Source organism: Dipteris shenzhenensis, chromosome 30 (assembly GCF_047967505.1).
Source record: "Dipteris shenzhenensis isolate YYH24624 ecotype China chromosome 30, Dip_SZ_1.0, whole genome shotgun sequence".
NCBI lineage: Eukaryota > Viridiplantae > Streptophyta > Polypodiopsida > Gleicheniales > Dipteridaceae > Dipteris > Dipteris shenzhenensis.
This window is the reverse complement of record NC_141625.1, coordinates 22,128,784-22,156,667: the sequence shown is the minus strand read 5'-3', so window position 1 is coordinate 22,156,667 and position 27,884 is coordinate 22,128,784. Positions and strand designations below refer to the sequence as shown.

Below are 27,884 nucleotides of genomic sequence, written 5' to 3'. Positions count from 1 at the left end.
ATCTCGTGTTCAGGAGGTTGCCATTGACTTTGCGCGTACCTCTGTTTACGGTAGAGTCATTGGTCACTCCCCCTCCAGGGTAGCCATCAGGGACTGGCTCCAGTCCACTCTCCTGCTAGAGGATGGGCATATTGAGGAGGTGGCCCTTATGGGAAGGGGCATCTTCTGGCTCAAACTCTCCACTGAGAAAGCTGCGAGCAACCTGATTGCCAGTTCCCCCACCTCGGTGGATGGGAAGATTATCATGATAGTCCCGTGGTACCGTGGATTCAGCGCAGCGGAGTTCGATGCTCGGTTCCGCATACCTCGACACCCAGTGACACTTGTTTTTCCAGGGCTTGCTGCAGAGTTGCGCCCGATTGTCAGGGACTTGGGCTCCCATTTTGGCTGGGTTATGCACGACACCTTTGCCGACGCGGTGACCACGGCAGGAGCCCCCCGAGTCCGAGTGGCTGTGGCGGATCCTGCGACTCTCCCTGCGGTGATCGAGATTGTGACAGGTGCCGGCAGCATCACCCAGAGCATGATAGTCACCGGACAGCCAGGTCAGTGCTGCCTGCGGTGCCACGGCTTTGGGCACTTGGCGGCTGCTTGTCCACGTTTCGCCAGCTCGTCTCGACCCCCCCCGCCCCCGCCCCCGACCCCTCCGCCTCCACCCCCACCCCCTGGACAGCCACGCCAGGAGGAGCCGGGACAGCAGGAGTCTGGCCCAGAGGTAGTGGGCGGTTGGACTGAGGTTAAAAGGAAAAGGGGAAAGAACAAGAAGACTTCGGATAAAGGCAAGGAGGCAGAGGTTACCCTTCCTGCAGCAGCACCCCAGAGACCTGTCAGGCAGCCGCCCCAGGGGTCTGGGAGAGCTTCTTCCTCGACGGCAGCCCGCCCTCCACAGCCTCAGTTCCCCCTCTCTCCCGTTCCCCCGCCCCTTTCCTCCCCGCCCCAGCCCCCTCCCCAGTCTCCCCCCCCCCCCCCGTCGCCCGACCCGCAGCTTCAGTCCCCGCCTCCTCTTCCTCAGTCTTCTCTTCCTCCCTCTCAGCCCCAGTTCCTGGAGACCTTGGAGGACCAGCAGGGCAGAGGTCCGGAGTTCACAGGTATGGCCCAGGCAGAGCAGTCAGCTTGGGACTCTTTCATCTTCGAGACGGGAGGGAGGGACAGTTGGAGAGACCCGTCCTTCCGGCGTTGGCACGGGAGTCTGGACTTCTCTTGGGGCTTCCGCAGGGAAGGAGGCAGACTCCTGGAGAGGCTTGATAGATTTTATGTCAGTGATTGGGCCATCAGTAGAGGCGGCCAGGCGGGTATAGTTCCAGGGACGACACTCTCCGATCATGCGCCTGTGCTCCTCTCCTTAGATTCGGCAGCCCAGACCCTCCCCTCCCGATCATGCAGGATTCCCGACTCCATCTTCTCGAGAGTGGACGTGCGCAGCAGCATATGCAGTCTTTGGGACAGAGATTGGGGGGAGGGCGTGGATTTGGTAGACTCAGTCGCACAGGCTCTGCAGGAGTCTAGCCAGATCTGCCAGCTCGCAGCTTTACAGGTTCGACAGGATTGGTGGGGCAGAGAGAGAGCTCTTCGGAGGGACCTCGCCTCCATTCAGCGACTCCAGCAGGCTTCCCCGGGTTCGGAGGAGCTACGGATCCAGGCCCTTCGAGCCAGAGCCCTCCTGGAGGAGATATTCCAGCGTCGTTCCGAGTTTTCCTTTCACGCCTCTCGCTCCTTTTGGGCCCGAAAGGGTGACCGGATGTGCAGGGAGTTCTTCAGGACGCATGGCCAGAGAGCTGCAGGTGATCAGCTTCGGAGTCTCAGGACAGCGGATGGTCACATCGTTACGGATCCGGGGGAGGTCCTGGGGTTGGCCACTGACTTTTACAGGACCCTCTTCCAGCAGGAGCCGCTTGCCCCTCGTGCCAGTCGTGCCCGTGAGGAGGTGTGGAGGCACATTCCATCCCTGGTCCAGCCTAGCATGCAGGCGACGTTGATGGCGCCGTTCACCTCGGATGAGATGTTGGAGGCCTTGATGGCTATTGACGGACAGAAGTGCCCAGGTGAGGATGGGCTATCCCGAGCTTTCTTTACCTCCTTCTGGGACCAGATCCATCAGCCCCTCCTTGCAGCTCTGCAGGGGATTTTCAGCAGCGGTCGGATGCCAGAGAGCCTCTCCTCGGGACTGATTTGCCTCATCCCGAAGGGAGGAGATAGACAGGAGATTCGCCAGTGGCGACCGATCACTCTCCTTACCTCTGCCTACAAAATCCTCGCCAAGATGATCAGTGCCAGAGTTCGGCCTCTACTCCCAGACCTCGTCCATGACACTCAGACAGGCTTTGTCCAGGATCGCAGTATCCTGGATAACGTCTTCACCTTTTCAGAGGCGGCGGAGTGGGCTCAGCACAGCGGATCACACCTTGCCATTCTACTTCTCGACTTCGAGAAGGCCTATGATCGCGTGGATTGGTCCTTTTTGGAGGGGACTCTGGAGCGGCTAGGTTTCCCGGCAGGTTGGATTCAGGGTATCTCAGCTTTGTACAGGTCAGCGTCTAGCAGAGTTATCATTGGAGGCAGGTTGGGCGAGCGCTTTAGCTTGGAGAGATCAGTACGTCAGGGCTGCCCCCTGGCTCCTTACTTGTTTCTCTTCTTCGCTGAGGCCATGACTTACTACCTTCGGGCGAGGTCCACAGGGCTCAGGGGTATTCGCCTTCCACTCCGGGAGGACACGGAGCTCTTGGACTCGGAGTACGCAGATGATACAGCCCTTTATGTCCAGGACGACGAGCGGATGCTAGAGAGGGTGCGGATGGCCCTGGAGGTGTTCTGTTCGGCCGCTGGGGCGAAAATCAATTGGAACAAATCCGTTGGTTTTCTCACAGACCCTGGGGCGTGCTCTCAGTGGGGGCGATTTCTGGGCTTCAGATGGATTCCACGTGGACAGACAGCTAGATACCTTGGCTTCCAGGTTGGCCTAGACATCACACCAGCTCAGCAGTTTCTCCCGGTGCTAGATTCCATCCGACGGAAGCTGGCTTTCTGGAGCACTGCTAAGCTCTCTCTTGCAGGTCGTGCCTTGGTAGTCAACCAGGTCCTCCTAGCCACGGCTTGGTATGTGGCTTCCTGCTGGTGCTTCTCGAGATCCAGCGCGGCACAGCTCAGGAGGTTGGTTCGGAACTTCCTTTGGTCTGGGGAGGATGGTCATAGAGATATCAGAGCCAGGGTTGCGTGGCAGACAGTCATTCTTCCACAGGCTGAGGGTGGCCTGGGGGTCATTGATCCAGAGCTTCAGAGTCAGGCCTTGTTAGGCAAGCTTGTCATTCGCGGTTTGACCCCAGGGGGGCAGACGTGGAAGACGCTACTTCAGCAGGGAGTCGGCTCCTGTGTCCCGCGCCGAGGCGGAGATTGGCTACCGTCCTTCAGGTGGATCTTCACCTCCGCCCCGCTCACTCAGCCCCGCTCCCCTCTCGTTCGTAGCCTCCTCATGGTTTGGAGGCGGCTCCGTCTCAGTCTCATTCAGTCCCCTCCCAGCTGTCAGGAGGAGATCGATCGCCAGCCGCTTATCTGGAACAGTCAGGTCAGAGATGCCGAGGGCCTTCAGTTGGGGGAGAGATCACATATCAGGTGGGACGGTTGGATGAGGGGGCCGGCCCGATCCCTCCGTGTTTGGAGGGATACGTACAGACATCTAGAGATGGCAGATCTTGCAGACGCAGCTGGAGGTGCACGTGGAGCCCAGGCGAGACGCACGGAGATCGACGGAGCGATCCCAGCGGCTTGGTTGGCCCCACCTGAGTCCCAGATCATCATGCCTGGTGACACCCGATGGCTGGGACAGTTCACCCCCCGTGGCATTCCACTGGTGATCGCAGGACGTTTGGATGACTCTTCTATTTCCTTCTTCGCGGTTTCTGGGGAGGGACGACTCAGGACAGAGGGTGCGCTCATCGACCCCCTACTCCCGTGGCAGAGGGTTCGGATCGTAGGCCTCTTGGGGAAGGTCTGGCGTACCGACCCTAGCATCGAGCAGGACCAGGTGCAGCTCTGGCGTCTTTGGCTTTGGGAGGGGCGGGCATTGGCAGAGCTTGATTGGGACCCAGGAGAGTGGTGGTGGCCAGAGATTGTGACAGGTCAGGGGCCGACCTCTTTCTTCGCCTACAGTACGACTTTGGGCAGGCGAGTTCTCGGGAGGATGTAGAGCCGCCCCCCCACCCAGCGACCCAGCTGGTACGCACAGGGTCTCTCCAGGTTCTTTTTACAGGCATTCTGGAAGGCCTTGTGGGAGAGTTGGCGGCCACGGAAGATCTCATACTTCCTGTGGCTTCTCGCCCACAAAGGTCTTCCAGTGGGGAGCTGGTTGAGGCAGATAGGCCAGGACGGATGCTGCCAGATTTGCCATGCGGATGAGGAGACACCAAAGCACTGCCTGTGGAGCTGCACTCGCGCCCAGGAAGTGTGGAGGTGGACTTTTGGGATTCTTACTCGCGCAGCACCAGAGCTAGGATTGATCACTTGGGGCGCGTTCTGTTGGTGCAGCACTGCACCTGGTCTTCATCACCTTTTTGAGGCATGTCAGCAGGACCCCTCTTTCCTTATCACACAGGGGACGTGGGGACCGCTCGAGGGTATCCCACAGCACCTAGCAGAGGCTGATACAGGAGTTCGGGAGAGGCAGCCAGTCTGGGAGATTATTAGCAGCATTACAGGGTGGCACATCTGGACCTCGCGCTGCGCGCAGATCCTCGGTGGCACCTCCTTATCGACTGCCCAGATCATGGCGGAGATTTGGAGTGAGACTATTCATACCCTCAGAGGCCAGTGGGACCAGATTCAGGGAGACTCCCGGGCCGGTCAGGAGAAGCGGAGACGCTTCCTCCGGACTTGGGACACACAGGGCCTCTTCTTCGAGCAGACTACGCAGGGCCTTCGGTGGCACTACTCACCACCCCGATGGCTGTTCGCTCATACTCGTTTTCTCCCTCCGTGAGAGGATGGTTTTCTATTTTGCTACTTGTTAGGGCTGTGTCCGATTTGTGAACGCAGCCCGTCAGCTATAAGCTGACCCCTTGTATCTTGTTCTCAAAGTAATATAATTAGCACTGTTTTTTCGGGAAAAAAAAAAAAATTAATGTAGTCTCAATCAGGCACCTACGAAAAAAATTATAAACATATACCTCCACAGACTTAAGACCCAAAAAATAGATTTAAGGCAGCCTTTTATGATGTATTATTCAGGAAGCTCGAAGAAAGATAGGCATTTAACGCTTAGAAAAGGGAAACTTCAACAATGTGAATTCATTATCACAAAAATCCACCAAACAGAATAAATGTACAATTGCATGAAACTTTACCACAAGCTCATTCATTTGTGACAAAACACAACAGAGTTAGCATGCACGAGCAAAATTTATAAAATATGATCTTACCCAAATCCCTCATCCGACCAGCCCGTCTGAAATATTCCTTCAGCTGTTTTGAAAGCTTGATCTATCATACCAGCATGAATCATAGTGGCAGCTACAGCATAAGTCACCCCAGTCCAGATTTCCCGAGATTGCATGCAAGTTTCATCAACCTTCCCATTTGGATGCATGCCATTGACAGCACCAAATTTCCCACCTTTTACTTTCATGACATTGAAATCAAAAATTTTCAACAGCGTACTCCTTACTTTAACCTCATCAAAAAGGGTTGATAACCCTGATGCAAATGTATACCATTGCCCAGCCATCTGATCTGCCTGAATAGAGTTACTATTACTACTCTGTCCACTATCATAATTGAAATAGGAGCCATTCCAGAGCTTCCTCTCGTAGGAATCCTTTGCTTGGAGAAACTTCGCCCTAAAAGTTCTCGCAGCATCCTTCTCATTAACCTGTTCAGCCATGGCAGCAGCAGCCTGGAGAGCTGCAAGCCATAATCCACCACAGTAAGCACTTACCCCATGCACTGTCCAAGTATCATAAGTCTGATCTGGGAAGCCGTCATTTTCAATAAGGCCATCCCTGTCTTTATCAAACTGGTCCATGTAGGCCATCGCCGTGAAAACTGCTGGCCATACCTTTTTAGCGAAGGTCATGTCACCAGTTGCTACAAAATCCCGATAAACCTGAAGCACAAACTTTGAGTTAAGGTCCTTCCATCTGCTTGTGTCATGAATGTTGTAGGCATTGACCTCTATCCACGGATCATGCATCCCAAGATCATGAGGGACTGCACCCACAACCTTTCTAACACCCCATTCTGCTTCTGTAAGAAATTTGGTTTTTTCCGAATTTCGTTTCACAGTCGCAGTTGCAAACTCCTCCTGAATGCTGAGTTCCAATTTTGGAAACAATGCAATCAGTGCAAATGAGGCATAAAAGTGGACATCATATGTACACCACATGACATACTCCAATCCCTCTAAGTAAAGGAAACGACCTACATTTTCATCCTCATGATTCAATAAGGATTCCTGCAATCGATTATCCCTTGAAGCACAACCATTCTCTGGCTTCTGCAGAGAGGAAACCACTGTCCCTGCCACCTTTTCCGAAAATGGTTCTCCCCTATCTGAACTCAAGTGATTAGCTTCAACTGTATTAGTCCAGCTTACGATAGCAGGGCCCTCGGAGCATTCCACCAAGTCCACCTGATGACAATCCAAGTTCTCTGAAGTAAATGTAGATTCCATTCCACTGGGCAGACCTCCCTCCCTAAGCACCTTATCTTCAGAGCTAGCATCTGTAAAAGGGAAACTAACAGCATCAAAAATGTTCACTTCAATGGGCTGACTTTTTTTCACAGAAGCAAGAGCTGCAGCTTTTTTATCATCAACAGAGCCATCTGCAGATTCAATCTTTGCCTGACTTCTTCCATCCTGCAACAAGGTTGCAGCATCTTTATCATCAAAAGAAGCATTTCCAGCTTCAATCTTTGCAAGACTTTCTCCATCCTGCATTGAAGTTTCACTTTCTGCATGCAAAGTCAATTATTAGACAAAAGATAGAAAATGCCTTCATAAAAGAGTGCCGGCAGTGGATTTCCATTGCAAAGGCAATTTTAAAAATGTCTAAAATTGTGGTTATTTCTTTTTCCATCATCAAGAAGAACTTACCTGTCCACACAGTTCCTCCTGCAACCAGATAATATAATTCATTGAAGAGAGTGAAACGATACCTGAAATATATCAAGAACACAACTTTTACAGTACCATTCTACAGAGCTATCATCAAATGCTCTATATATAAAGATCTGATTATTTTGTTATGTCATTAAACGTTCAAGTGCTGCCTTGCCATCATGCTATTAATGAAAAATTTTGTTAGCATGTCTGGAGAAGCCCCTCTCATGCGTTCTGGTACAGACCATACAGTGATTCAGGTCTAGACTTTATACAAAAATACAGAAGGTTGTTTGTTTTAAAGACGTCACACACAGCATATGTGCATAAGGCCTTACCATTCAGGAAGCTTTTCATCCTTCAAAATTGGATCTTGCCATTTTGCGATGGCTGTCTCCCATTTCCAGAAATCTGCATGGACATTTGCGGATTTATCAGCACCAATGTTGATTAGTCTGCACAATTCAAAGTGGGATATTTTTAAAACATAAGCTGAGTGAATATAAATGGTAAATACACCACCATCATATGCACAGGAAACATCACAAGCGCTCTTATTGTGAAATTAAAATCGCCACAGAGTGGAAGTGAGCTCACCAACCATCCCTAAAAGACAAAGACAATATCTCGGGCCCAAATAATCCCAATCCTATCATCTCTCCACCATCCTGTTTTACTGGTGCCTTGATTGTCTTGGAAATACACACTTTCCTGATTCGAGCTTTGTGGGATACTTATAATTCTCCAGTCTTGCTCCATCCACCTAAATGAACCGCTTCAGGAAATCGTCGCTTTTTCCCCAGCTATTACAACTCTCATCATAGGGCTGTGACTCTTTCTTTTAAAATGAGAAGTATCACAACATTCCACTCTGAAAATTCCAATCCTTGCTTCTACAGGAAGGGTTAGTATACGCTTAATCTGGCTTAAGGAAGCCCTGGGTGGGTCAATTTCAGTTGGGAGATGACCTGTGTCGAGCTTTAGCCAAGGGCTGAGGCTATTAAAGTTAGGCGTGGAACTCAGTTCAGGCCAGAGGCTGGACAAGTCTTTGTATCCGCAGCGATTGTGGATGCAAGTACACCTAAGGGGTGTATCTCGGTGGCATGGGACCTCAAGACTCATGAGTTCAAAGTCGCCTTTCCAAAACATGGGCTAGATTCTAGGTGCATGTAACTAAACGTGGAAAACTTTTCACTTTTCTAGGCCTAGAAGCAACCAGTCTCAAATTGGAGGCCAACTTTCAGCCCAGGCCAGTCTCAAATTGGAGGCCAACTTTCAGCCCAGGCTCCAGCCCTTCTATAAATAGAGGATCTAAGCTACCCGTAACCAGCCATCCCAGGGAGAAATTGAGACTGAAGCGAGAGTATGACAGACTTCCTCTATCCTTCCTTCTCCCAATTCAACCTTGCTCCATCTGTTCTCTTGCTCTGCAATCATGTCAGGCTCTGAAGGTGTTCCCCACCTACACACAACAACCAACAGCCCCCAATTGTTGCCAAAGATCCATTTACAGCCCATTATGCCATTTACAACCGGTTATACACAGCACCTCTATAAGAATTTGGTGGACTTGCAAGACCGTTTGCAAGTGCAAGATAACTTGGTTCATTGTATACGAATGACGACGAATATCTCCACGAATGGACCGATATAGAAGAGGTCAGTCAGGCACAAATCTATCTTCACAAGAAGGCATTCACTTGGTGGCAAGATCTGTCACTCAATCCAACCATTTGGAAGCACAAATTATGTTACTTAATATATGAAAATTTTTAAATATTAATGTTCTTTAATGAACTTACAATATTGTAACAGTCAAAAAGCACATTTTATCATTGCAATAAATTTTTAAGGTTTGAAATAGGTGTCCTATACCACTAAAAGCAGTAAATCTCTCAGACAGTGGTTTTTGTGTCACCTTCCCATGCTAAGACCCCGTACCGACGACCAAACATGCTACCACCCACATAGAATATTCCATTACTCACAATCCTGAAGTCTTTGTCTCCTTTTCGCTATGTTGGGAATATTCATCTTTGTCTCCTCACTTGCCCTGTTGTCTAGAATCCCAATCCTCATGGCACATGAATAGAAACCCCCAATCTAGCCACAATGGCAAATTTCTTATGTTATGTACTAGCCTTTGATGAAATTATAGATCTTTCCTAGTTTAGTTCAGCAACCACGGGAACAAGATCAAGAGAAAGAGAGGATTACAAAGAATATTACTATCTCCTACGTGTATAGGAGATCTATAATCTCATGGAAGCTTGAGTTGTGTGCTAGCCTTTGATAAAATTATAGATATTTGCAAGTACACTTCGGCACTGCCAAAGCAGTAACAAGCACATGCAAAGCACGGCCAAGGCATATGTAAAGGACTTGGGAAAAAAGCTTTTGATATGATGATTGTTTTCAAGGACTTCAAAAGTAAGTCCCTAGCATCATACTTGAGGTCCTGCCTAGCATTAACTAGCATATGATAGTCCACATCTTCAGCACATGAAAAGAAAACCATTATACAGCCTTCAAGGAAGCTTTCATCCATGTGAGTTAAGTTGATTTCTCCTGCAACGTCCATGACCTGAGGATGGGTACCACGACTTTGGATATCATCATATTATCAAGAAATCTTGAGGAGTTATATCTCAAGTACTGATGATGCAATCAAGTATACAAGAATCCATGATGAGACTCTTGCAGTAAAGAGAGAATTGATGATGTGCAGCTCCAGAACTGATTATCACTACCATGAGAACCTATGTCATTTCGGAAATGAGATGGCTTTTGGAAAAGAATGAGACATTGCATGTTGACTGCAAGTCTCATTTTTTACTTTTGTACATGATGATTAGCCCATCGTTTTTGTGTGATGAAAAGGGACGTTCACCAGAAAGCCATGTAACTGGTGATTTCTTTTTCTTTTTTTCGAATCTTTTACGAATAAATCATGTCCCAAGGATCACGTTGATGGGATAAATTTTGTATCTTGTTTTTTAGCACACCATGTAGATATGGGTAGGCACTTAGGTGTGCACAACTACTAGTTAGGGGGCTTTTGGATTTAGAGGGAGCTCTTTTGCAAGTTACCATGAACTGATGTAAATATTTCAAGTGTATGTGAATATGTTTTGCAGGGACACCAGTGGGAAATGATGAGTTGAAGTGTGAGTGCACTAGTTCACTCCAGAGCTTTGTGGTATCCATGTCACTTGTGTTGGTTGCAGAATGACATGCGTCCCTCATTGTCATCCGTTGTCATGTGATGATGTTGTCCCACATGGGTTGTTTTATGTGGACATTCTTGCATTAAATGCCTTGTATGAAGCTTGTCTGAAAAGGTGGTGTCTAAGGTCTAGAATTTGGGGATTAATTGTCTAGGCCTAGGGATTGGGAGAGGTAAAATTCAAGTGCTGATGTGGCTGGCAAAAAAGGAAAGTAGAGCATGTGGAACAAGGTGGCTACATGATTGAATTCTTAAGCTTCTTGTCGACGAGCTGGCATGGTACGTGGGATGGCGGCCACTCGAGAGTTCTTGGAGAAGCTTGGTAATCACGCAAGGGCACAATTAGAAGGGAGAAGAGAGAGCTGCTCATTTTCTGTACGGGCGCAGACCTGTTAGTGACCGCGCGAGGTAGAGGCAGATGGTCTGATGATTGACATACAAGCAATTGAGTACAGACTGTCCGAGGTCTATGTACGAATCATACACGTTCTTGTGTACGGGTGTTTACGATTTTGGTACGGACTGCACGTATGGGAATTGTGTGGAGACGCTTGTCACTTGCACACAAGTGATGTACGGTCTGCTTATAGGGCTGCTCTACACGCTGGCGTAAGTTTGTACGGAAAGATTGGTGATGGTATACAGGACAACCTGAGTACAGCTTTTGTGTACGATCTGCTCACAGAGATTGCGCGAGTGTTTTGATTCAATCAAGCACAGGCATTTGTACAGACGTCTATGTGGCAGTGCCGAGGTTTTGGATCTATGCTTGTGTACATAAGCTCGAGTATGAGCTGAGATAAATGCATCTGTTTTGGGTGGTTGATCTGAAATCATCATGGTCTTGGGAAATTCTGAATTGTGGGGATTTCTGTGTTCTTGTGTGCTTTGTTCCAGTCAGTTGTTGTAGGAGCTTGTCTTGAGTTTGTGACATGGATACCTGCTCTGGGTGTTGTGCATTTTGCTCCGCCCTCATTGAGCTCCACACTTTGGGCTGATCCCATTGGTGTCCAGGCTACATCTCTAAATCTGAAGCTATTTGTTAGATTCAGCGACTCATGCTTACGTGAAAAGATGGTGATGGTGACTTTGTTTGTTTTGAAGGCTTGTCTTTTTGCTGGTTGAGAGAGGTGTTGGTAAGAAGAAAATCATATTAATCCACTTGAGGGTTTTCCACTGCTCCCCTACTGTTTTTTCTGTTATCAACGATAACAATTCAGAAAATGCACTCTCTTTTGAAAATTCAGAATTATATGAGTAAGAGTTAACAGTCGAATCTCATGAAGCACAAGTCAGAAAAACAGAATTCAGCAACATATTTCCTTCAAGTTACCGCATGGTCTTCCTCCTAAGAGGAACGTAGACCATGCCATGGAGATACGTCCTGGCAGTCAACCAGTCTCCTGGAAGCCTTACAAGTTCAGCCACAGGGAGAAGGATGAAAGTGCTTGGCATGTTACGAGTATCTTAAGATGGAGCATATTCCACCCTGGGGGACTTCTGTTGTTCTTGCTAAAAATAAGGATGGGGCAATACACTTCTGTGTTGATTAGAAGGGTTTGAATAAACTGACGGTCAAGAATTGATATTCTTTGCCTAGGATAAATGATTTAATGGATCACGTCAAGGAGCTTAATACCTCACAAAGATCGAATTCAGATCAGGTTACCAGTGGATTAAGACAGACAATATTCCAAAACAGGTTTTCATACCAAACATGGTCATTATGAATTCTTAATTCTACCATTTGGACTCACAAACTCCCCTGCCGCTTTCCAATAGATTTGAACAATTTATTTCATCCATATCTAAAAAGTTTATCGTTGTCTTCCTCGATGATATACTACTCTATAGTAAACCATGGAAGAGCATAAGCAACAACTCAAGATTGTCATGGATATACTAAGACATGGGAAGTTGTATGCAAATATGAACTTTAAAGAAAGGACTCTTTTACCTTGGTCACATCATTTCAGCAGTTGGTCTAGGACAAGTAAAATAATTTCTTAGTCTTACGGGTTTTTACGGAAATCCATTTAGGACTATGCTAAAATTGCAGCTCCCTTAAGTCAATTCAAAAAGGGAATGATAAGCAGAAGAGGAAGCCTAGCGGACAAGGGAGCTAGATCACTGCTTTCAGGCACTATAAAATTTCACTTTGCAATTGGGGAAGCCTTACTAAGAATAGTCCATTATGAAGAAAAAGTAAGGTTTGTGTCCCCAAACCATGGATGTAGGTACACTTGAAAGATGTCTTCCTTGTATGCGATGCCAAGGCTTTTGTAGCCACTCTTCCCTAGATCTCCTAACTCAAGGTGAGCTTGGATTGGCTCTACGGTTGGGAGGTGAGTCTAATGTGGACACCATACCTGAGACTGCCTGCACATCCCTCCATTCTCACTATCTCCTTCAACCCCTCCCTTCTCACAGTTTATTTAATCTCTCGACACTCCCCCACAGGCCACAACTCCCTCCAACTGCTATTCCTCCTACTATAAGGAGGAGCGGCGGCACAAAGAAGCACGTCGGCCTTTTTTTTTTTTTTGGTTTGGGAAGGGGGGGGGGGGATGAATCTCCACAACCTAGACATCCACCTAGATGTAGATGCTCAACATGTAAGCTCCCCATATGAGGAGAAGCCAAAGATCATTAGGATAGGTGCTGAATTCAGCCAGTATGAGCTGAAATATGGATGTGGCACATGGTCATACAATGCATGGATTTCCAAGCAATGCTGAGATCTGGATCTGTGAGTTAAGTCCTGAGTTTTGATTGCTTCCACTGTGCATAGTGAATTCTCTCGTAGGACAGGGGGGAAGGGGGTGTGTGTGGGGGGGGGGGAAGGGTAGGCAGGGGACAGTGCCCACTGGAGACCCAACACGACCTATGGAGCATAAGAATTAAAACTCGATTACAAGTTTCCACCTTGTTCATGCTTAACACCTAGCAAGTGTTTGTGCTCTATCCAATATTGGTATTTGGTAGTTCAAGACGTCCTTGATGTAACTCTGTATGCCTGGCTGCTGCTTTAAAACTAATCTAACTCTTTACGTGCCAGAATCTCAATGCTGTATTGTATCCATAATATGGTGGTATGCATGACAGTTGAGCAGTGCATGATGTTCCCCTCTATGCCCCCCCGTGGCACATCTTGCAAACTCTCTCTCTCTCTTGAGAGGTCATTCCATCTGCTTATTTCTGCATAAAGTTAATGTTAGCTGGTCCTCATCTTAATGTTAGGGGTCTTTCTTTCTCATGTGTAGAAAGCGAGCCAGAAACAGAGCCAAGGAGTGCCCTACACAGGTAGAGGTTTGGTATGTCCAGGGAGTTTACCTTGATTTCCTCAAGGAAGCAATAAAGCAACAATTAGCAGTTCCCTTCTAGGAACCCTAAAGTTCACATCTACAAACAGAGCAGTACAAGACAAAAGCCTTCATACATGATCACTCATAGAAGTAGATGGAGATTGATTTCAATTCTTTGTGTCGAATTTTCATCTGTCTTGCCTGTAAGGCTCCTCCCAGACAAACTTCAATAGAGGGGCCTGTAGATCACAGCATAATCAATGTCTTTGGTTTAGTAGAAGAGAAAATCAATCAATCAATGGCTCCATCAGAGGAAGATTTCTATTGCCTCTGCTTTTCCATCACTTAACAAACTTTCTGAGCTGATCAAAGGTGATCTTCAAAAGAATCTGCTGCATATCAGCCCAGATAAGTGTTATTTGGCACATCAAGCGCACACAGAATTTCTGGATGCATTCCACCTGGCACACATTCTGAAAGGAAAAATGAGTGCTCGAGATTTGTTCCAGATTTGGTAGCTTTCCTTTGATGATTAGCTCTGGCCAGGTCACAGTTAACGCAAATTGGACTCAAGAAACAAGGAATGGGGCACATTTCAAAGCTTTTTGTGTGCAGCTGGTGATGACATAATTCTCTCCCATCCAGCCAATTGGTCATTGCTTTTATGGGAAAATGTGGTCAAGAATGGTCGTCTTAAATTCTATTCTCTAAATTTTATGGGCACCCAAGTGCCTCCACTAAATCAATCCCGGAATGTAGAGTCTACACCTGAAAATATTCCATGCAACAACAGAAGTCTGTGGAATCACTATTGTTTATGGCCATTCCCACAGTAACGGCTGATTGGAAGAGGAAGCATAGCCTTCTATGTTGCATGAAGAAAAAAGAAGCAGAAATTTGTGGTATTGCCTGATTGAAGCTGCATGATGCATCAACAAAAGTGTGCCAATCGCCATGACTGAGACAGCGATTGCAACCCCCATACTGTGGAAGTCAGTTGGGCCAGCCTCCTCAATCAACAAAATGCTGGTCGCTAGCTGAAAAAGGCTAAGGTTCTAAAATCCTACCATTTTAAACCAACTCTAGTGATGTTCAGGTTGCAGGCAGGGTTCATTTAGTTGCATAAGCAAAGTTCCTGCTTACACACACAGCCAACACAGATTATTTTCAGAGACCTGGGAGACCTTCAGTTGTCCATACTGCACTTCCTGATTAAAAGATTACATTTAGGCATCTTTCAACCCCAATGTGTCTCTGTATCACACACCAGGCATCTTACAGTATCTGAACCGTTAACTGGAGAAAAGATATGTAAGTTCCAAAAGCCAACATTACAAGGTATAAGACACAAAATTTTAGAAGCAAACAACCCCAAAAGGGTCTTCCTGCACAGGCATGAAGCCTTACCAAGAAGAGCATCATGAGCCAACCTTGTAGCAGCCTTTCCAGAAAAACCATAAAATTTGGTGTATCTCCTGTGTTCAAGCAGCCCAACAAAATGCATTACATGGCGAATGGGTCATAATGACAATTTTGATTATTAAGGAAGACCAAGGTACTAATCAATGTTGTGTTCGTAGTCCTTTACCTGTAGTATGACCGTCCCTTAACAAATTTGACCACCGGTGAGTCCCAAACCAAAGAAAATGTAACCGTTTTTTTCTCATGGGGTTGAATCAACACGGAGGCTGCAATTGCAGCTCCAATGGATTCACCTGGTGGTGACACCGCAGTAGGAACCGAATCCCAATGCTTCTTATTGAATGTGAGATTCTGCAAGTAAAGATAAAGAAGAATATAGACTGATGCAAAAACAACAATGCAGTTGTGCAGCATCAAAAAAGATAACTAATGAATTCCAGAGATCCACCAGACCAGGCCCATACAAAGGTTCTTTTAACAATTGGACCATCAAATTTTAGAGCAAGATCCTAACAGAATACATGTGCATTCTTCAGAATCCCTTTGAGATTTGATATATAAACAAGAGTCTTTTTTGAGCTGCTTCAAATCAGTGGATGATGTAGCACACCTCTTTCATTTCTGTCCACATGTCTTTAGCTGAGCAATCACCTGCTTTACCCACAATCGAGAAACAAGGACAGATGGACACTGTCACATCATTAGTCTGCTGAGCAGCAATGGCAAATGTTATTGGTGGGAGACCCTTTTCTGTCCTGCAAGCCCAGAATATATTGAATCATCAAAAACTAGTATATACCTAGATGAATCCAGGAACATTCCCAAACTCATCCTCTAAAAACACAACATAGTGCAGTTTCAATCTCACGAGAGTCACTCATCAAATACTAGGACCAACCATACACATAAACAGCCTTACAAATCCACAAACAGTCTACTGATTGAGCTTTACAACTAAAATTCCAGCTTAACTTTATTTGATCTCTAAACAACAAGAGCTTTCTACAGTTACTTATGGTGGTTGACAGCAATGCAGCAACAGATTGAGATACTGATATTAGTTCTGACAACCAAGGCGAATTTGTTTGGTGGCAAATCAAACAAGAAATTGGGGGCGGGGGGGTTCTCCCTACCCTACCAACATAAGCCAGTCCAATGGACATCTCTTTTACAATCTTGTCATTCTCAGTTACAAAAGAGAGTTAGCCTTAGCTCCCTAACAAACTCCTTTTATTTTTTTGGTGCTTAAGATTACAAGGGAAAGGGACCCTCAGCAGCCAAGCACTTAATTTTGCTAATCAGCAATCTAAAAGGCTGCAGATTCAACAAACCATTACAAGTCCCAAAGGTGCTCACAACGTGCACAAGACACCTAAAAGAAAACTTAGAGAAGCAGAGGGAACCTCACTTTGCAATACAGGTTATATTTTCATGCCTGCATAAACCCTAGCCACTTGCTTTTATCCTTTTCCCTCTTCTTTTGTTTGCTAGCAAGCGGCGGTTTTGTTGGGCAAACGGGTAGGAATTCAGAAGATGATTGTTTGATCTGGCCAAGAGGGGCTCACATGGAAGCACCCTCAAACATCCAGATCTCCCTCTCCCCAGAGGACACATAAAGCTATTCTCTCCCTTCAAGATCAAGAAGTTGTGGGACACCCTGCTAGACTTACCCCCGCGCGACGATAGGTTCGAGATGGATCCAAGCGAGCTTAGGGTGAGCACATTCAGAGTGTCACCATCGATAGGAAGGGGGGGTTTCTACTCTAACTTAGCTCCTTGGCTACCATTGAAGCTCTAGCGGAACAACGCCCAATCTACCTTGGACCTCATTTGATTTTCTTCATCCCTTATCTCTCTCTCTCTCTCTCTCTCTCTCTCTCCATATATATATATATATATATATATATAGCACCATGGTTTCACAGATAACTAGGTATCCCATTACAATGCACTTCCCAAGCCTCCCCAAGGAGTACATATCCGTTTTGTCTTCTCATAGGGCCTATTTTGGCGCTATACTCCTGACACCAACCAGTCGAGGAGGTCTCAAGTTGTGTTGACAGGGGGGGGGGAAGTGGAGGCTAGGGCTATGCCGAGGGTGATGGCTAGGAGGGTAGGACGGAGGAGCAAGGGATCTTTGGAGTTAGCCTTGAGCTTGAACTAATGTCAACACAACTTGTCTTGTGTCCCAAGAGGCACCAACTTTGGTGGAAGATAAAATACTCGTCCCTCTCTGGCGAAATGAACTGCTTAGGATGAGGCACCTTTGCTGCCTTCTTTGTAGAGAGGTCTCTAGCTAATGTCCGGCACCTGCAGGCCCATCTCCTTTGGCTTTTTGCTACGCCCTTGCAGATTTTCTTGCCCTCCACTTCGTCCAAACCCCCTCCGAAGGGGGGACCCAAGGGGTTGGCGTTTGAGACAATTGTGGCCCTTGGTTTGGGGGGGGTGGGGGTCATGCTTGCCCTGCCCTCTTGCAGATGGTCGACGGCACCGTGGGGGCTAGAGGAGAGACAACTCGCGAAGTGTGGGTGGGTCCTACAATCAACCGCACCTTTTGGACTCCATCATTTGAGGGTATCTATGTCATCTACAATCAACCTTTGAGGGTATCTAGGTCATCCACCTCCTTTGAGGGTATCTAGGTCATCTACAATCAACCGCACCTTTTGGACTCCGTCATTTGAGGGTATTGAGGTTGCTGAGAACTTCTCCCTCCCCCCACTTCCCTCCAATTGACTACTACGTGCTCCACCACCAAACCGACTTGCCTCTCCATCCTCTCACCCCTCTCCATCGCTATTAGCTCCTCCTCTACCAACTGTGATAACCCTTGTCACTCGTCCTCCTCCCGGCCTTGCTAGTCCCCTGCCCCCACCTCATAATCCCACCCCGCAAGCTCAAATTCCTTTGTGTCCCCCTACCAGCCCCCCCTCCCCCTCATTGTGTGCCACAGTTGATATCAGGGAAAACCTATATACTTGTCTATTGCAACTCTGCTTCTTCGTGCTGGGTCCTAGACTGGTGTTCTCCCAAGATTGAACCTCGGTCTTTCAACTTCAACGGCACAAGCCTTGCCTAGGATAGCCACACCCACAGTTATGGCACCTCCGGCCCTAGAACTACACAGAGATACTAGAGGTACCTTCTCGTCTTAGAGATCTCAATACTGATATTGCAGCCCATGAAAGGGGGCACTATTGGAGCAATGGGTAGCTAGAACTAGGGTTAGGACAAATAGTCCTAAAGTCCTAGTGTCCTATTAATCATGCATTGACTAAGTGGACTTAACATCCCAAAAATAACCACCAATACTAGCCTAAATCACTAGCACTAGCTCCAAGGGACTAAATCTAACAAACCACCCTTCATGGTATGGGTGCACTACTCTGAAAACGGCTCAGAGATCCCTGAAATTAATGCCATGGTTGCACATGTTCGTCCAAACGGATACATCAACCTATGGAAGTACAAGGATAGCAACATCATGTTACTAAATGAATCAAGTGTAAAGCTTGCCGAAAAGCTTCAAACTAGGATCATGAAAGCGCTTTGGTGAATATATCTGCCAAATTGTCTTGCATCGTAACATAAGACGAGTGAATATTCCATGCTGACTGTCTCTCTCTGGCATAATGATAGTGTACCTTAATGTGCTTAGTGCACACATGAAATACTAGATTGCACACAATGGCTAAAACAATCTAACTCCAAATGTAGATATTGGTGGGAGACGTCTGACCAACATCAAGATCTTCAAGTAGTTTCCGTAGCCAAATACATTCCACCGTAGCTGTAAAAGCTGCCCTGTACTCAACTTCACTTGTAGAGGTAGCAATTGAGGGCTGCTTTTTGCTGAACCAAGAAATTATCGCATGTCCGGTCATTGTCTGTAAATGCATGCAGAGTAGGTGAAGAGTTGTGGCCCAAGCCTTGGGTCCCTTTCAAGTATTGGAAGACATGTTTCATTGCATGCCACTGTTATGTATTGGGGCTGTGCATGAATCCACTCAGTTGGGAAAGAGCATACTGAAGATCAGGCCGTGTGTAACACAATATATCAAGCATCCAATAGCCTGCCATTAAAAAAGTGGCATCGAAAGACTCAGAATCATCATCCAAGGAGAAACAGAAACCAAGAGTCCACGAGTGTAGAAACTGGTTTAAACCCTTGAATTGAAATCTATGTGGAAGCTGTCCAATGTACTTGGATTGACTCATCATCATAGCCCGCACAACATGACCAAACTGAATGCCAAGATAGTAGTGAAGCTGGCTTAAATCTATCTTCGCAAATGACTGCTGCAAATGAGCCTTAAAGGCTACAAATGCTGAGTAGAAGGTCTAGTTGTAAGCATATCATCAACAAAAAAGAATTAAAATCAGCAAGTCTGCATCACACTTGCAGACATAAAGAGTGCTCTCGGTGTTATGCTCTAGCCGAGATAGCATGACCTCGGATAGATCGGTGGGCATTTTCTCTTAGATGGCCAACTTTTGTAATAATTAATGTGCGTAATTAAATGGTCGAGAGAAGTAACTGCCAAGGTCCAAGGTGAGGGCGTAATGGCATTGACTAGATAGTTCTAATAGGGCTTGGGTCTAGGTGCATCTAATATGTGAATTGTCAAGGGGCAATTGTTTTGAAAGGGAACTCCAAGAGAGGGGTGAAAAAGGATGCATCTAAGTAAGGGCCTAGAATGAAGACATGTGGCCAGGAACTATCTAGGGAATTGGGGTCTCAAGGATAAGGATGTGGGATAATCTAGTTGAATTACAAAAAATAAGTCGAATCCTTCCTTGAGAGCTGGCTGGGAGGAAAAAACCAGAAGCCATCGCCCGTGACAAATATCAGCGATATTAGAGACTTATGGTATGAGCAGAAGAGATAATGGGAAGGTCGATAACACTTGGTATCAGAGCGCAAGGAATAGGAAGCGTTCGTGAGTTTTGAAGAGGGAAGCTACGGACGAACAGTAGAAGTTTAGTGGGAAGGTACGTCATCGAATATAGCAGTTGGAACTTCTCATACGGTGGCTGGATCTAGAGGGTCGCCGTGACGTTGAGAAGAGCCGTCGCTGACGAGTCGCCTATCGACGTGGTCTACGAAAGACTTTATACTTAGGCCAGCGCAATTACTTCGACGAGGAGCGAAGAAAAATTAATTGAATGGAACGTGAAGCGACGGCTTATACAGCGCAATATTTTGGTCGTGATAAAAAAGGAAGCAAGTGCGGCAGGTTATGACGTATTTCCCCTTTCAAGAGCCGACGGGCTGACCTGACGGAATACGAAACTAAGATCAGTTCCTTTATGCAACTTGGAACATGAACGGTGTGCAGGAGCAGCAGTAGCTCGTGAACGGTGTGCAAGCAGTGGGATTCGAAAAGCCCAGGGAGCAATTTTTTCCGTTCGCTGCAGTTTGTCGTTTTTCGCAGAAAAAAAAAGAAAACCAGAAAAGGAAGCAGTATATATTTTCCTTTATATTTATATTTTAAAAAAAAAAAAAAAAAAAAACCCCCCTCTAACGAAATGGAACCAGAAGGGCAGAGTTCAAGGGTGAATCCTAGTGAGTCTAGAGCTCAATCTACACAACAGATGTCACATCACGCAACACCTACATTGATTGGTAGGATCTCAATATTAGAGGATGCTTTACAGCAGATTATGAACCAGCAGCTTCAGGTGAATGCTGGTCAAAATGAGATTAGGGAGATGGTGCAAGCCTTGTCGGCTAGACCGTCTAGGATTGACAAGGGCAAAGCTCCAGCAGAGCCAGAGCCCAGTGTACATTCCTTAGAGCGCGCTAGGGTCAAAGTGCCCAATATTGCTAATTATAGACCGGAGAAGTACGCTGGTCGAATGACCGAGCGCAGCTCTGATGTGATCGAGGTTTGGTTGCACAAGTGGGAAGAAGCCTTCGCCATTTGTGAGATTAAATCCGATCTAAAGAAAATCCGCGAGGCCACACACTTGTTTATTGAGGCAGCGGATAGATGGTGGATAAAGCAATAGAAGGATCAAGTTGCTCCAACCACCTGGGAAGGGTTCAAAGCTGAATTCAAGAAACACTTTCTCCCACCTGATGAAGAATCCCGAGCTTGGGATGCTTATAGGAATCTTCGTCAGCGGAGCTTGTCAGTGGCAGAGTACACTGACAAATTTAGGGAATGTGTTATGAAAATAACAGACCCTCTCCCTATGTCGGTTCAGTTAAAAGACTATATCTATGGACTGAACGACAAAATAAAAATGGAAGTTCGGGCTAAATATGTGACTACACTAGATGAATCTATAGCAGTAGCCCTGAACTATGAGGATGCCAGAGGCAGGTCTGGTGGATTTGTGCAGGCAGGGACTCAGTATGAGCACCCGAGGAAAGGGGGATTTCAGAGGAAATGGGTTTCAAAGACAAGTGTCTCGCAGCCAAGTGGCCAAACCAAGCAGGTGAAGCCGGTTGAGGGACCAACAAAAACAAGTACCACCGTTGGGGTGAAAAGGAAAATAACTCCAATGGCAGCCCGGGCTTGGTCAAAGTCCTCATTGACCCCTGAACAAAAAGAGAAAGCTAGGAAAGAAGGATTGTGCTTCGGCTGCCTTCAGCGACATCAGTGGAAGGATTGTCCACTGAACAAAGATCGTCGCACGGCTAGTATGATAATATCTGAATGCGACGTGGAAATGCAGGAGAGTCCCAGTGCGGAACATATGCAGATGCAACTGGCGGGACCTTCTCAGAGGTTAGTACCTTGTTTATTATGTGTATCTGTTGCTAAGTTAGTGACGAGTGCACCTGATAACATCCTATCTAAGCCCGCAGCAACGGGGTATACAGTCTTCAATGATACGGAGTTAATTAAAATGAAAGGGCAAGTGGCCAGTCATGATGTCATTGTGTTGTTTGACTCAGCGTCAACTCACAATGTGATTAACTCCAAGCTCGTGAAGAGACTGAAATTAAAGACAAGTCCATCTGACTATGCGTACACAGTCAGGATGGCAGACGGAAGTTCAACTGAAGTATGGGATCAAAGGGTTACCCAGTTGGAGCTTCGGATTCAGGACTATACTGAGAAGCTTGATTTTGAAATGACCAAGCTTGCTCATGCGGATATAGCCCTGGGAATGGCGTGGCATTCTAGTAAGAATCCAGCCATTGATTGGAAAAAGCACGTATATCAATTCAAGATGAATGATGTACTTTATGTCTTGCGAGGTGAAAAAGATATACCTCAGGGACCGTTGGTTTCCGTGATGGAAATCAGGAAGGCTCAAGTAGAGTTTTTGTACCTTTGCACCGCATCGGTAGAGCCGGTGGATGAGTCTTCGGCTAGCACTGATGTTACGCAAAGTGGTGAGATGGCCAAGCTGGCTAATCTTATAACAGAGGAGTTCTCTGAATGTTTTAGGGATGAACTACCTTATGGGTTACCTCCAGAGCGGAAAGTTCAGCATAAGATTGAACTGATCCCGGGGGCAGAACCTGTAAACAGACCTCCCTATAGAATGAGTTTTACTGAAGAAGCGGAGGTGCGTAGACAACTGGAAGAATACCTCAAGCTGGGGCAGATTCAACCAAGTTTCTTACCTTTTGCTTCACCAGTGATATTAAAGAGGAAAAAGGATGATACGTTTCGCCTCTGTATAGATTACAGAGCATTGAATAATATCACTGTTAAGCACAGGTATCCGATGGCTCGGATTGATGATTTGCTAGATGCATTACATGGAGCCGTGATTTTCAGCAAGATAGATCTTAAGTGCGGCTATCATCAGATCCGGATTAGAGCCGAGGATGTGCATAAAACCGCTTTTAGAAGCAGGTTTGGTCATTATGAGTTTTTGGTAATGCCCTTCGGACTTACCAATGCTCCAGCGACCTTCGTCATGCTTATGAACGATTTACTACGTCCGTATATCGGAAAGTTCGTAGTACATTTTATTGACGATATCTTGATATTCAGTAAAAGTATTACTGAGCATCGTGAACACTTAAGGATAGTGTTCAGTACTTTGAGGAAAGCCAGTCTTTACGTGAATAAAAAGAAAACTATACTGTGTATGGTTAGGCTTGAGTACTTAGGGTTCATAATTACTCCACAGGGGGTAGAAATGGATCCGAAGAAAGTGGCTGCGATACTAACTTGGCCAATCCCTCAGAGTCTGACCGCGTTGCGATCATTCTTGGGATTTGTCCAGTTTTATAGAAGGCATATCAAAGGATATTCCGAAATAGTATCGCCATTGACTGATCTGACCTCAGATAAAGTACCTTTTATTTGGGGACAGAATCAACAAGAAAGTTTTAACACCATAAAACAAGCTGTGGTCTCAGGACCGGTGTTAAAAATAGTTGATCCCCAGAAACCGTTGTTCCTAGAAACCGATGCAAGTGGCATTGCGGTAGGAGCAATCCTCCTTCAAGAGGGAAGGCCAATAGCCTTTGAAAGCAAGAAGCTTTCTCCCTCTCAAAGGAATTGGCCAACTCATGAATTGGAGTTGTATGCAGTTATCCATGCTTTGAAAACATGGAGGCATTATCTGTATGGTTCAGAGTTTTATGTGGATGTAGATCATGATACTCTGAAACATTTTTGTAAACAACCTGACTTGAGGGGCCGCCAAGCTAGGTGGGCAGAGCTCATGCAGGAGTTTAATCTAACGATTCGGTACCGAAGAGGAAAAGACAATAAGATAGCTGATGCGTTATCTCGCATTATGCACAACCTGAGTTTCACGGTATTAGAGAGTGCTCTAATGACCGAGATAAAAGAAACTCAGAAGGTGGACGAGTTTGTCCAGAGCTTATGGCCTAAGGCTCATGTGTTAAAACCCGGGGAAAATGAAAAGGATGACCTGGCATCCAGAAAGGGCCAAACTTATGCAAGATATACCATAAGGGATGGTATGCTAGTTAGAAATGGCAAGGTTGTAGTACCTGGTCAGAATGATCTCAGGCAGAGAGTCATTCGACAATGCCATGATAGCCCGTGTGCGGGACATCCAGGGGTCGAGAAGACATATGATCTCGTGAAGCGAGATTTCTTTTGGCCAACGATGAAAAAGCATATTCATGAATATGTGACACGGTGTTTCTCGTGTCAGGTAAGTAAGGCCGAGCGGGTGAAGCCACCCGGACTTTTACAGCCCTTGGAAATACCACTAAGCAAGTGGGAGAGCATTTCCATGGATTTTATTGTAGGATTACCTGCAACACAAGGAGGGTATAATTCTATCCTTGTGGTGGTTGATCGTCTAACCAAGATGGCTCACTTCATTCCGACTAGAGAGTCTGTTAGTGCCCCGCAAGTAGCGGAGTTGTTTATTAGACATATATTTCGTCTGCATGGATTGCCTAGATCCATAGTGTCAGACAGAGATGTCAGGTTTACCGGTCACTTTTGGACAGCGGTATTCGAGACACTAAGGACTGAGTTGGGAATGAGTAGTGGGGATCATCCTGAGACGGATGGTCAGACGGAGAGAGTCAACCAGACTTTAGAGGATATGCTGAGAGCATATGTGTCATTGAGGCAACATACATGGGACAAGTGGTTGCCATTGTTGGAGTTTGCCTACAATGATCGAAAACATTCATCTACTGGGTTCAGTCCGTTTGAGCTGAACTATGGTTATAGGCCAGCCAATCCGACTATAGTTGGAGTACCTCAGAAAGTGCCTAGTGCCGCGAACTTTGTAGTTCAGATGCGGGAGATGCTAGCACTTGCGAGAGCTAACATCCGCCAGGCTATGGATAGAGCCAAGGTGTATGCGGATGAAAATCGGTCTATAAGAGTATTTGAAGAAGGAGAAAAAGTTTTTCTCAGAATTCCTTCGCACTCGAAGTCGTTGACTTCAGGAGAGTGTGCTAAGTTATCACCTCGATACTGTGGGCCGTGGTTAATTCTGAAGAGAATAGGCAGTGTAGCCTATAAATTAGAATTGCCACAGGGGTGTAAGGTGCACCCGGTTTTTCATGTTTCGCGTTTAAAGAAATTTTTACATACAGGTGACTCACTAATCGAAGGTGTGGTTTTGTTTCAGGAGATAGAGGATATTGCAAGGCGCAAACCAACAAGAATCCTGGATCGAGGAACAATGCAAATACGAAATCGAAAGATACCCACGGTGTTGGTTGCATGGCATGGTCAGCCTCTATCGGAAGCTACTTGGGAATCCGTGTACCAGTTACGGAGAGCATTCCCAGATTTCATCATCGAGGACGCTGATGCTTGAAGAGGGAAGGAATGTTATGCTCTAGCCGAGATAGCATGACCTCGGATAGATCGGTGGGCATTTTCTCTTAGATGGCCAACTTTTGTAATAATTAATGTGCGTAATTAAATGGTCGAGAGAAGTAACTGCCAAGGTCCAAGGTGAGGGCGTAATGGCATTGACTAGATAGTTCTAATAGGGCTTGGGTCTAGGTGCATCTAATATGTGAATTGTCAAGGGGCAATTGTTTTGAAAGGGAACTCCAAGAGAGGGGTGAAAAAGGATGCATCTAAGTAAGGGCCTAGAATGAAGACATGTGGCCAGGAACTATCTAGGGAATTGGGGTCTCAAGGATAAGGATGTGGGATAATCTAGTTGAATTACAAAAAATAAGTCGAATCCTTCCTTGAGAGCTGGCTGGGAGGAAAAAACCAGAAGCCATCGCCCGTGACAAATATCAGCGATATTAGAGACTTATGGTATGAGCAGAAGAGATAACGGGAAGGTCGATAACACTCGGTAAGACTGTTTTTAAATGGCATACCAAGCCAGGGGTGCCTGCTTCAAACCATGAAGTGCTTTGTGCTAGCGGCATACCTTATTTTCAGATCCTTTGATCTCAAACCAGTCTCCTCTTACAAGTCTCCTTGAAGGAAATCAGTTTTGATTTCCAGCTGATGCACGTGCCAATGATGATGGGCTGCAATAGCAACGATACACCTGATGGTAGTAATGCATAAATTGGGTGCAAATGTATGAGCATAACCTTTTGCAACAAGACGGGCTTCGTAGCAATCAACATTGCCATCAGCCTTCCTCTTGAGTTTAAATATTTTATGCCTGAATTCCCTCACATTGATTAGGCTACCACGAAACAAGCAGTGACTGAAGAGAGGGCTATTATTAGGCAACAAAAAATAGTCCCAAGATGGTGCTAGATATGTTAGAAGACAGCAAACAACCTGATCCTTTGTCTGTCCGCACAAGAGCAGCTTTTCGTCACATGCAAGGACACTTAGTGGAGGTTATATTGATTGCTACAGCTTGCAATGAAGAACCACTGTGTCACAAGCATGCCTTTGATAGCAGAGATTGGATGAAAGCTATGAAACCTGATCCTTTGTCTGTCCGCACAAGAGCAGCTTTTCGTCACATGCAAGGACACTTAGTGGAGGTTATATTGATTGCTACAGCTTGCAATGAAGAGCCACTGTGTCACAAGCATGCCTTTGATAGCAGAGATTGGATGGAAGCTATGAAATCTGACAATGACACTTAGGAGTTGTCTGATTTGCCTAAAGGCAAGCATGCTAAAGAATATTTTTTGTGAATGTTAATCACATGCTATGGACTTACCAAAGTCTGAAGCAGACTTGAACAAGGGCAGCAATGTATCAAACACATCAGAAGCAGCAATGGTTGGCTGTTTTTGACAATCCAACAATGGGATAATAGAAGTTTCAGCAAAGACAACATCTCTACTGACAATAATTTCCCAGTACTTGGCTGGTATGACTGATAGCCTTTTTCTTTCTGAATTGTAACCAATGAAGATGCATTTAAGTGCATTGTCCTCCAGCTTGTGCCGTAATTGAGATTGAACATGTGCACACGCAATGTAGCCAAACACTCTCATGTATGAAATGACCATCCTACAAACTGTCCAAGTCTTAATAGTCTTCAATGCCCTGGTGGGTACCTGTTCAAGACATAACGTATACACATACTGGCATCCAACCAGAATTTGTTGGGCAAAGACTTACCCTTGATCATGCACCATGCCATCTCCATCAAGGTTCTATTCTTGCATTCCGCAACACCACTTCGTTGTGGTGTGTATGGCACAGTACATAGACAAATTATACCACGTTATGCTAAAAAATCAGCATACTCTTGGGACATATACTCACCCCCCTTGCCAATAGAAATCCAGATAAGAAAAGAAAAGATGCAACAATTGCTGGAATCCAAGACATGATATTTCTGAATGTAGGAAGCGCATCAAATCAGAAATGATGAAGAAGCAGTCTGGCCTTGCAGCTACTGATGCTTCATCTTCCCGTGAGAACGATGAATGAATCGGCTCTTCTGTAATGCACCAAACTCAAAACCTAACACCTTGAAATGTGTACCAATATCTCCGAAAACAGCTTCAGTAGGCGGTTGCTCCACACAAGTGCACTGACAGGGCTGAAATGAGGTAGGGGAGCTCTGAAATGCAGCAGGGACCAGCTGCCAAACCACTTCCAAATGAGGCGACCAGTAGAGCCTTCCAAGCAGCTAGATCTTGACAACAGCAACAGTTTCACACCAAATCCTCCAGCAAAGCAGAAGGGGATCTCCTGGAATGCTATAGAAGAGGCACCTAGGTGTAGGAAGCTTGCAGAGGGTGGCAGCTGCTAGAGGACAGGTCAACTAAGCCTGAAGTGCAGGCTTCCTCGCAACAAAAGTCTGTTAGAAATGAATGACCCAACAGAGGGTACGCACAGTGGAAGACTGATAGTAATGCCCAAGAGCTCACACAGTGTGTGTGGGGGGTGTGGAATCACAAACTTCTTAACTTATGTGCATAGATGTGCAAGCCAGTAAATTGACAATGCTCAGAGACAAATATAGAAGCAACACTTTATAT

The 27,884-nt window shown here is 46.2% G+C and overlaps 1 protein-coding gene across 1 annotated transcript in view; it reads right to left on the bottom strand.

The window, feature by feature from the left end:
* Positions 1-27,884, bottom strand: part of LOC147881844 (uncharacterized) — a 123,236-nt gene that overhangs the window by 16,796 nt on the left and 78,556 nt on the right. The window contains exons 12-17 of the mRNA XM_087401258.1: positions 15,651-15,795; positions 15,207-15,391; positions 15,026-15,093; positions 7,426-7,498; positions 7,082-7,143; positions 5,409-6,939 (exon numbers count right to left, since the gene is read on the bottom strand). Of these exons, the coding sequence (XP_087257384.1) occupies positions 5,409-6,939; positions 7,082-7,143; positions 7,426-7,498; positions 15,026-15,093; positions 15,207-15,391; positions 15,651-15,795 (2,064 nt within the window). The remainder of the gene's footprint in view (positions 1-5,408; positions 6,940-7,081; positions 7,144-7,425; positions 7,499-15,025; positions 15,094-15,206; positions 15,392-15,650; positions 15,796-27,884) is intronic.